Here is a 10,749-nt window from a genome sequence, read left to right on the forward strand (position 1 = left end):
ATTTCTGGAGTCTTTAACCGATAAACAGAGGCCCCAGGAGGTGACATGACTTACCCAAGCCCCCAGCTGGGACCTGAACCCAGGTAGGTCCGATTTGCCACTCTCTGGAGCTATCTTAGCCAGCTGGGTCCACGTATCTATATCTCCACACTCTCGGTGGGCCTTGTGTGTATGGACTCAGCCCAAAGGTGCTGCCTCTTTATTACCCCCACCCCCCGTGGGCAGGTGGTGGCAGCTAGGGTGCGTTCAGAATGAATTTTTCCTGCAAGGGAGCTGCCACAGAAGGGCAAGGAGCTGGAGGGGGTGCCGGCCCACAGGCCAACCCCGGCCCCTCTTCTACACCAAACGAGAGGCACACAGTGCGTGTGGCCATATGCTCGCCGTACACCCCTCATCCCCAGGAGGCCCTTCCACAAGCACCTTTAAAGCAAATAAAACATTTATTGTTCAGATTTTTTTTTTTTTTTTTTACTTTTTTACAAAAACATGCATACATACACAGGGTATGGTAGTCCTGGGGAAGACACACACACGTACACACACACACCCGTATTCACTCACACAAACACACATACTCTTGCTCTCTCGCGCGCACACAAATACTTTCCTTCTTGGCCCCAGGCCTGGGCCCCAGAAGCCTTGAAGACTTTGCCAGGGTGGCCTCCCCTCCCCCATGTCTTGCATCCACTCTCCCACCCCCTTTCCCCTCAGCCAAGCCAATCCTAGGTAGGGCAGGAGTCCGCGCTGGGTGAGGGAGACCCCAGAAGAAGTCTCATGGAGGGGGGCAGTGACCGAGGGGGTCCCTGGCGCTCATGCCATGCTGCTGAGGGGAGATGAAGTTTGGCACCATTGGCTCAGGAAGCACAGAACTCCAAGAGCACCTGTCTGCTCCACCAGGGCACTGAGATGGCCGACATAGGGCGGCCTCTGGCAGGGGCGACCAGATGGGAGGCCTGCCAAGGACTGCTCTCTTGGAAGGAGCTTTGTCTCCCTGCCCAGGGGGAGGGGGAGGGGGAGGAAGCTTCCAGAGTCATCTGAGGAAGCAGGCGAGGGATTCCCCCTGCGCTCAGGGGATAGGGGACCCCCTGGTTCCTCCTACCCATTCCCCTTTCCCCCGCTCCGGCCCAGCCCTCAGAGCCTAGGAAGGGCCACCCTGGTTGAGGCCAAGTTCACATTTCTGTGTGGAGCCTGGGGCTGTGTGCAAAGCCCAGGGCCTACAGAGCCAAGAATAGTGGTTATTGGTGGGCCTGACTGAACCAGTCCTCCTCTGTGCAGTCCTGAGGAAGGGGGGCCCAGCCGGGGGCCTGGACCCCAAAGGGGTAGACTCTGTTCTTGAGAGATCCCTACTAAGGGCTGGCCAGTGCCCAGCCTGCCTCTTCTCCGGGTCCTCTTTGGTCCCTATCCTAGACCCAGGGCCCTACTCAGGCTCCTTGGCGTGACTGTCAAGGGGCCGTTCTCTGGCCCCAACTACCTGCCCAAAGGCTCTCTGAAGACCCCGGGAATGGGTACTGTGGCCAGAGGTTAGAAGAGAACCAGGTCCGAAGGGCAGGGTGGGCGGGCAGATCCGTTCTGAAGCCTTAGAGATTCATAGGTTCCTCCTCCTCCACCAGCTGTTGTGAGGGCCTGAGGGAGAGACAAAGAGACGCTGGAGGGCCGGGGGCTGCAGGAAGGGCCTCTCTTCCCAGGAAGCCCAAGAAGGCTGGGATGGCCGTGCCAGGATTGGGGATCATCAAGTTCTAAGGGTCTGAAGGGTGGAGAGACGGTCGGCCAGGGGTTGGGCATTACCGCTCTTCAGCCAGGATGCCCACGGAGAGGGATGCCAGCGCGGTCACTGCCTCCACTTCTTCTGTGTCGGCTCCCGGGCCCCTGGGCACCCAGGAGTCCGGACAGGAGGCCAGGCGCTGCATGCAGCCCCAGTATTTACCTGCGGCAAGAAGCTGGGTCAGAAAGGGCTGGGGAAGTGAGCCCTGGCACCCTGTCACACCGCATCCTAGACTGATATCGAGGCTGGCCCTCTCAGGCCAAGGGCTTGACAGCAGTGGGCATGTCCTCAGCTTGGGGTCAGCGCTCTCACCTCCCTCCACCATTCACAGAAGACCTTCCCCTACTTGGCCCCCTGCAGCCCTGACAGCATACGTGGACCAGATGCATCGTGGCTATGAGGGGGGCCCAGCAGGTGCCCAAGCCATTCTCCCCACCTCTTTGGGTGAAAGACCACCTCTGGTGGCCACACCAGGAATGGGATTCCTCAGAGCACTAGTAGGGCTCAGTTTCCCCTAGATGGGGTCTGTGTCAGAGTCACCTCACAAATCTCAAGCTCCAGCCTCCTGGAACACAGGATCTTACTCTTGGGCAGTCCCCAGCAATGCTCAGCCCAGCGTGGGGGCCAGGACGGCATGCCAGGTGGGGAGGACACGGCACAGAGAGTAGGCCAGCACCGTGGCCGCTCCATGTGGCTGTCGGCAAGCTGCTTACCCGCCCTGGGCTTCCACTGCCCCCGCTAGGCCATGGACATGACCATCCTGCCGACGGTCGTAAGAAATCATGTCCACGGGACATGCCCCTCCCAGAAGCTGGCCCAGTGCGTGAAGACTCCGTGCAAAGTACCAGTGGCGTCTTTGCTGGTAGGTATACTCCCCATACTGGCCCCTGGCTGTGGGGAAATCTGTTTTATTCACTTTTCTATCCCTAGCATTGAACATGGGCCTTGACATAAAGCGCTCCAGAGATGCCAAGTTGAAGGTGAAAAGTTTAAGTGCTTTCCAAATGTGAGGTTATTCCATGACCAGCTCCTGAAGCAGGCAGCGCTCCCAAGATCCCCGGAGCCGGGACTGAGGGTCAGGGCAGGAGGCAGCGCTTTTGGCAAAAGGCCTAATTATTGAGACTGGCCTGGCCCTGGCCTAGGGCTGTGGCCGGGGATGGGTGGCCAGTCCTGCCTGGAGGAGGCAGGGGGTCCCTGCTGACTGGTAGTCCCCGCTGCATCCTTCTGGAGGGCTCAGAGTATGGGAGGGGGAGGGAGGCAGTCCCACCATTCCTGCTGAATGTGTCACTGCAGCACTGCAAGCCCGGGGCCCAGGTTACTGAGGATGTCTCCCAAGTCTGGGGGCAGCGGGCACCTTCTCTCCATACTCACTGTGCACCCGGATCACGGCTTCCAAAGAGCGGATGGCGTTGAGGTTGGGTTTCTGTTTCCAGCTTTCTTCTGAGAGAGGATCCACCTATAGAAGAAAACAGCACATCAGCCAGCAGTCTCCCACCCCAGGGGCCCTGGCTTCCCAGGCACAGGTATCCATGTACTCCTGGCTCTGCCCAAGGCTAGAAACATGGTCCTAGACTTGACCTGGGGAAGGGGCACCCACTCAGTACCCCTCATTCCAGGCCTGCTGCCCCTGCCCTGTGAGCCCTCCAGGAGGCACCCCATCTGCCTGCCCTTTGGGGCGGTCCTGGGGGAGCCAGGCTCCCTGCCCTATAGATGCACAGATGGGGGGCAGACAACTCACCTTGTTGCCCAGAAGAGCAGCCACACAGGCCTCAGAAGCGTCACAGATGGCTGTGAGGTCATGGCCACCTTCCAAGGCCAGCACCACTGCACCTCCCGCCAAGCTCATCAGCTGCTGTGTCATGTACCCAAAACCTAGCCAATTGAGTGGGGAGGAAGAGGAGAGGCGGGGCTGCAGGGGAGGCGGACTCTCTCTACCTCTGTGATTGCCCTGCTTGCTTCCTCTTTTATAAATGGTCATCAGACACATACACCTCTACTTCTTCAAGTACTACTCCTATTTCTTGCGCGGACTCCCACACAAAAGCTACCGGAAGCTTCAGGCGTGGCTGGCAGAGCTTAAGGGACTGGACTTGCATAAGGGCCACAGCAAGGAAGCGGCAGGGCCAGGACTGGAACTGGGGGCATCGACTCTGGCCTATCTTATCCACGAGTTTCACCATCTCCTCTGTCTCCCGAGCCCTGGGGCCCAGCAGGCTGAGCGGGCTCCCTCTGTTCCGAGAACACTGCTCCTTCCCATCCCCGCCGCTAGAAACTGCCAACCCAGTCTAGGATGGCACGATGGGGGGGTGTGTTAGAGGGGGTCCTATGGCTGAGCTTTTGGGCTGCCAGACCTAGTCCGCGGAGTGTAACTTGGGCCTCCCACAGAATGAGAACGGGCTCCACGCAGGGCTGGGCTGAGAGGGCCCAGGGAATGCCAGGGCCAGCCGCCACACCCCAGTCATAGCCCTGGGCCGGCCACTGCCACCTTCCCCTGCACTTGAGCAGTGCCTCCCCTTCCAGCCTGGCCCCCATTCCCTGCCCCACACCCTGGGCCGGGCCCTCCTTACATTTAGCGGAAACATGGTAGCCACCCAGCGGGGCCGGGTGACCCTCGGCAGCATCGAACCCAGCCGACACCAGAACCAGGTCCGGAGAGAACTCTCGGGCAATGGGCATCACCACCATCCTGTGAAAGGTGCCGGATGTGGGGGCTCATCACGCTGTGCGCCAGGGGCACTCGCCCTCTCCCACCAGATTTACTATGTGCACCCTCTTCTTAGGATTCCTAGGCGCCCAGTAATAGCAGGATGAATGGATCCCTTGACCACCCTGACTTGGCTGGCCACCCATGTCCCTACACAGCCTGAGAACTCAGCCACCTAGAGCTCCTGACTGGCAAGAGACAGAAGGAGTCAAGGATGGGACAGAAAGGGAAGGGAAGAGGAGTGTGTGTGTGTGTGTGTGTGTGTGTGTGTGTGTGTGTGTGTCTGCAGGGGTGCGGTGGGCAGGGCCTTGGTGGGGCAGGTCCCTAAGCCTCAGGGACTAGAAACCCGATACTTGGCTGCCACCCACTTTGGACTGAGTTGACCACATCTGACCACTTGTTACCTGAGAGCTGACTCCCTTGAGGTCCTGGGCCACCCAGATCCATTCTCTCATCCTGTGCCCCTGCTGGCCCCCCACAGCTGCCTCCCTCCATCCCTCACCCAACTCTGAGGTCCATTTTGACGTCTTTCAAGGCCCTGGGCTCAGGGCACACAGACACCAGGAACCCCAGTCCAGCTCTCATGGAGAGGATTTCCAGAAAAGTATTTGAGACCTACTTCCAGGGCTCTCTTTTCCCAAACGCAGTACGGGGACCCCAGAGTGAAACATATAAGGGCTCCGAAACAGAGCCCAAAGCCCCTCGTCTAGAGTGCCTTTTCTTCAGCAATCTCCAAAAACAGGGATCACCTGCTTTGTCTCTTTCTCCACAATATAAATTAATTCTCTCTGTGCAAAGCCCACCTCCTCCAGGCAGCTTTCTTTGACTGAATGTGGCAGCTGTGCTCCCTCCACCCTGCCTTTTTCCCAGCATTCAGTTCAACACTGGCTCTTGGTAACATGTGACTTTATAAAGCACCCTTGACTTTTTCATTCTGAGTTTCCTGTCTTCTCGTGGGGGCTGGAAGCTCCTAGAGACCAGTGTAACAGTGCCTTTCCTTTCATTTGTCTCAGTACAGAAGGTCCACCCTGAGACTGGTTTAAAATGTCCGGTAATTGGAGGAGGCAGGGCTGCAAAGCAAACAGCTCACCTCCAGCCTGGTGCTGTTGGGAAAGAGGCAGGAAAGGGTGGCCTTGCTGGGCAGAACTCCCCGAGCTCCCAGAGCACTTACCTGAAGGCAGCCAGGTACTCAGGATCCCCCATAGGGGGGTCCAGACCTCCTGCCCAGGCCACGTTGACATTGAAGCCCTCACCACTGCCAGCTCCCACCTGGAAAACAGGAAGCAAGAGAGACAGGAGGAGAGCAGAGTCCCTGGAGAGGAATCCCAGGGTGCCAGTGCTGCAAGACCAGCTCATCCAGCCTCTTCACTTCCGGGGGAGGGGGGAACAGAGGATCAGAGAGGCTACCCAACCTTCCCAGGATCACACAGCTAATTGTGACAGAAGCAGAGGTGGGGCCATGAAGGAGAGTCAATGGGGCCAGAAGGGAGCGTGTGGTTACCTCATCCACGGCCCCACTGCCTGGGAAGAAGTTGCCATCATCGTGGCGATGCAGGGAGATGTAGAGCACACTGGGGTCCTGGTAGAAGGTTTGCTGGGTGCCGTTGCCATGGTGGACATCCTGTGCATGGAGATGGACACGGATTAGGGGCGGCCCGAAAGCACACAGATGCAAGACTGGGGGAGGTCAGAAAGGTTCCGAGGGTCCATCTTCTGAAGGCCAGGACCCTAGACTGGCAGGGAGGAGGCTGGGGTTCCTACTGCGAAGTGGTCCTAGCAGTCCACTGGCCCTCTCTGTGCCCCAGCCTCCCCACGTGTCACAGATGTGTACACAGCCCTGGACGGAGGTGGATATACCACAAGACCATGCAGGGGAGGAGACACATCAAGGGCCGGCCAGCCAGGAAGAGCAAAAAATGTGTGGCAGAAGAGGGATGAATCCAGGATTACACGTCGGGAGCCTTCACTACTGTGTCTGATCCAAGGTCACGGAGCGATGAGAAACCAAGCTCAGTTACAGAGGAGCAGGTACGTGAAGCCCGGTGCCGCCCCTCCCAGGGAGAGCCATGGCCCAATGCCTGGTCACTCACAGGACCTGCGTGGGCACAAGCGTGGAAAGTTCCTCCACAGCCACCTTCTGCAGAGGAATGTCCCATTCACAGCTGTTCATACACAGTGGGTTAGCGTGGGCGCATGTACTCCAGAGCTCAATGGCCTGAGTTCAAATCCCAGTCTGAGAAGTTACTACATGTGTGGCTGTGGGCAAATTACTTAACCTCTCTGGGCTCACACTCCTCATCTGGGCCTCCTAACAGCCTCCTCGTGTGGTGTCATCTCCACCCACACTTTACACAGAAGGAAAGTGAGGCTCAGGAGACTAATGCAGAAGGAAGACAGGAAGCCATATCCCCTGATGCCAGGCTCAGGGCTCTTTCCACAGGGCTCAAGGATCCGAAGGGGCTCAGAACAGGGGCCTACCCAGTCCATGATGAGGATCTTGCTGGCCTTGCCTTGCTGTTGAAGCTGCCGGCAGGCGATGGCCACGGAGTTGAAGAAGCAGAAGCCCCTGGGGGAGGGAGGAGAGAGAGGTGCTACTGGCCTATATCCCTCCTTGTAGCTCCACCTCTCCAGCCTCCTTCCTCTGCCCACCCCTGGCCTGGCCTAGCCCTGGAAGGCTCAGGGGACAGAGGGGGAATGCCTCCCCCCGGCCTTACATGGCTGTGGAATGGTCTGCATGGTGTCCTGGGGGCCGAACCACAGCAAAACCATTCTGGAAACAGAAAGAATGCTTGTCAACCAAATGGCCAGCACCCTGAGCCACATCTCTATGAAGCTGCCCCCAACCTAAGGCTCATCCCTTGAGTCGGGTTCACAAGACGACACAGATACTGTCCGCAAATCTGACCGCAGCCAGGGTGGGTCTGGGGTGCCCCGGTGCTTGGCCTCCAAGCCAGGCATCCTCTGCTTTTAGGCTGGACATGAACACAAAACCCCCCACCCTGATGTGTTCTGTTATCACTTTATAACGACAGCTATGGTTTGTTGGGCAGAATCTACTGCCTGGCACTGTGCCAAGCACTCTATAAATGCCAGGTTTCATCCCAATATCTCTCTGAGGCAAATGGCATCAATCCTTACAACATCTCCATGAGATAAACATGACTATCTCTGGTTCACAGATGAGGAGAAATCTGAAGCTTAGGCAGGTTAAATAACTTGGGTGAAGTTGCCTGCTTATGGAGGGCGAAGCCAGAATTTACAACCCAGGGCTGAGCCCTTAAGTGCAAGTCCCCTCCCAGAAGAAGAAATGAACATGTAGCCACATTGGGCTCTGAGCTCTTAGACAGTGGGGCGTGTGGGCCTCAGCACAGGCCCCTGTAAGGTGCCCAGACCAGAACAAACCAGCACAGACACCAACCCGGCCTATTAAAAAAAAAAAAAAAAAACACACACAAAACCTCCGTATTGCCAAGAACCAATGTGCCAATGAACAAAGGTTCAGACACGCTCTGCAACTTGCCAGGGGTCACCCCGTGGGTCTGCATGTTGAAGAATCCTGAATGATTATAATCCCATGTCTCTTTGAGACAGAGGTCTAGGGTCACAGTGGCTTGACTCCCCAGCAAGTAACATAACCCTAAGGTTCAAATCTCGGCTTAGGCCCCAGAGCGCTCGGTTTTGCTTCCAAAACCCTGTGGGGACGTCCAAGAGGAGGTCTGGGCTTCTGAGTCTGGCTATCCCTGCTGCGTCCCCTGGGGGATCACCCACCTTCAGCTCAAACCTCCTACCTTCAGCTCACGGGATGCTACTTTGAAGGCGAGGTCAGTGACGCTGCCAGCCGCCCAGCGGGCTGCATTGGAAGAGTGCAGCTCATTCCAGATGGTATCGGTATCCACCTGTGGGAGCCAGAGCCAGGGCCTGCATCATCAGAGGCCCCCGCAGGGGCCGGGGCCCACTTGGGTGGTGCCCACCCCACGGCCAGGACCCCAGGGGCAGGGAGCTGGGCAGACAGTGCTGCCTCCCCAGTGCCCCACCACCCAAAGGCAAGGCCTCCTGTGTCCCCAATCCCAGCATGACTTCTCCTTCCCAGCTTCAGTCCACATCACCAGCCCGTATCTGGCCAGCACTCTGCTGGCAGCATCGCGCCTGCCTCCCCGGTCAGAGGAGGGGGCATGGCGTTACCTGGGCGGGACTTGGGGTTTGGACCGGGAGGGGGTTTTAAGCCCCAGCTGACTCTGCTCAGGCCCTGCGGGACGGTCGGAGCTCGAGGGGCCGTCTGCACCACTGTCTTCCACTCAGGGCCCCTAGCCCAGGCTGGGAGGCCCCCCAAACCCAGTCCCTGGGCCTCAAGGCTAGGGAGGGGCCGGGGGGCATGATGGGGAGATGGGGAGGGCGAGGCGGACCAAGAGAGGCGAGGAAGGCAGAGAGAGTCGCAAGAGGCTGGAGAAAGAGAGAGAGAGAGACAGACAGAGAGGGAGAGGAGGGAGGAGAAAACAGAAGCAACAACAGTTGGAAAAATCAGAAAGTGGCAAGAAATGGGAAGTTGTGAACAGGGCGCTGACTGGCTCCCAAACAGCCCCCCAGCTACAGCTCCCACTTCCCTCTAGAACTAGGCCTCCATCCCCTGCCTGCGCACTCCTGGCTGGGATACCACCAGAGGAGGCAGGGAGCCCCTGAAGCAGGGCGAGCCGGGAGGAGGGGAAGCTGGGCAATGGGAGAGAACTGCCTGGGTCACCAAGGACACCGGAGGCACCCCCACGGCCCCAGGCCGAGGAGCCTGGCCGCCTGGAGGCCAGCGTGGAAGGGCCAATCCCGACCACCACCAGGGTCTTACGAAGGGAGGCCATCCCCTGCTCTTTGAGCCTCACTCGACATTTACCAAATACCATCTAAGTGCAAGGCACAGGGCCCCCCACTCAGGAGACACTGATGGGTGGAGGACACACCTGTCCACAAGGAGCTTCTAGCCGGCAGAGAAGCATTATGGCAGAGCCCCTGGCCCAACGGGTCTGGTAGAACCACAAGAGCAAGCAGGTAGGGGCTGGGCCTGGGAGAACAGAAGGGAGGAGCTCCCAGAGCCCATGACAATGGCTGCTCAAGACCCCCGGGGGCACACTTACCCCTACCCCACCACAGGGCAGCATCACAAACATCCGCTGTGCCAGGAGCCCTGCGGGGAGAGGCCCAGGGTGTGTGAGCTGAATCCTCTCGGCTCTCGCCCGACTGGGAGCCAGAGGGCTGGGGCCGGAGCACTGGGCAAGACGGCAGTGGGCAGCGGAGGGACTAGGGTGGCCTGGGGACGCCCAGGACGCTCGGGGTACTGGCTGGGCAGGGGTGGGGCAGGAGATCGCAGGGGATGGGTGGGCCGGGTGAGCCCGCGGAGGCCCCGGGGATCCCAGACACCATGAGGCCCCTACCTGCCAGCTTCCCATTGTCCAGTTTGAGGCGGCTGAGCGGGTTGGTGCCATAGAGGAGCACGTGCCGCTCCGAGTGCACGGACTGCAGCTCCTCCAGGGAGGCCTTCCGGCCCCGGAGACACTGAGGAAGGGCCCGCAGAGCTCCTGAGCCCCTGCTCACCCCCTCCCTGCCGTCACCACCACCCGCGTGGCCCCTCATCTCGCACTGGCTCCAGGGCCTCCCTTCCCTTACCTTCTAGTACTCGTAACTCCTCCAGTTCTGCAGCCCCCTCCCCGCCTCCTCACCTCACACTGGCTCCGGAGCCCCCGCTCCTGCAGCCGGGACCAGATGCTCTGGATACGGCCCGCGTGCTCGGGGTGCCTGCTGTTGTCCCCACAGGAGCACTGGTGTTTCAGCATCACCGAGTCGTACACCAGCCCTGCCAAACACAGGGGTCAGGGCCCCGACCCAAGGGAGGCCCCAGCCCTGCGCCTGGCTGCATGCGCACAAACACACAGACACAGACAGACACACACACACACACACACACACACACACACACACNCTGACACAGCCCCAGACAACACTGCTGCCACACAGCCAATGCCTTCCTGTCACACTGTCCCTGCTCCCATGGCACAGTACAATTACCATGTTCTCAAGAGCTCTGAGCCTAATACAAGGAGGCCTAATGTTAGGGTCTCACACTGGATGTCATCACCCAAATGGGCTGCCACGGGGGAATGAGAGGAGAAAGGATTCCTCAGAAACCCCCAGACTGAGAGCCAGGAAGCCTACAATGACACGGAGCCATGTGACAAGACAGATGCAGTTTTGGGGAAGTGGCTGCTTCGGCCTGAGCAGCGGGGAGGCCCAGAGAGCCCTG

At 59.0% G+C, this 10,749-nt stretch overlaps 1 protein-coding gene across 1 annotated transcript in view; it reads right to left on the reverse strand.

Annotated features, from left to right (window-relative positions):
• Positions 1 to 451: 451 nt before the first annotated feature.
• Positions 452 to 10,749, reverse strand: part of HDAC7 (histone deacetylase 7) — a 25,349-nt gene continuing 15,051 nt past the window's right edge. The window contains exons 14-26 of the mRNA XM_077753260.1: positions 10,169 to 10,302; positions 9,884 to 10,004; positions 9,587 to 9,636; positions 8,255 to 8,362; positions 7,181 to 7,236; positions 6,945 to 7,032; positions 5,968 to 6,087; positions 5,638 to 5,735; positions 4,330 to 4,448; positions 3,501 to 3,634; positions 3,134 to 3,218; positions 1,786 to 1,924; positions 452 to 1,623 (exon numbers count right to left, since the gene is read on the reverse strand). Coding sequence (XP_077609386.1) covers positions 1,578 to 1,623; positions 1,786 to 1,924; positions 3,134 to 3,218; positions 3,501 to 3,634; positions 4,330 to 4,448; positions 5,638 to 5,735; positions 5,968 to 6,087; positions 6,945 to 7,032; positions 7,181 to 7,236; positions 8,255 to 8,362; positions 9,587 to 9,636; positions 9,884 to 10,004; positions 10,169 to 10,302 — 1,298 coding nt within the window. The 3' untranslated portion in view covers positions 452 to 1,577. The remainder of the gene's footprint in view (positions 1,624 to 1,785; positions 1,925 to 3,133; positions 3,219 to 3,500; positions 3,635 to 4,329; positions 4,449 to 5,637; positions 5,736 to 5,967; positions 6,088 to 6,944; positions 7,033 to 7,180; positions 7,237 to 8,254; positions 8,363 to 9,586; positions 9,637 to 9,883; positions 10,005 to 10,168; positions 10,303 to 10,749) is intronic.

Source organism: Crocuta crocuta, unplaced genomic scaffold, assembly GCF_008692635.1.
Source record: "Crocuta crocuta isolate KB4526 unplaced genomic scaffold, BGI_CrCroc_1.0 scaffold30, whole genome shotgun sequence".
Taxonomy (NCBI): Eukaryota; Metazoa; Chordata; class Mammalia; order Carnivora; family Hyaenidae; genus Crocuta; species Crocuta crocuta.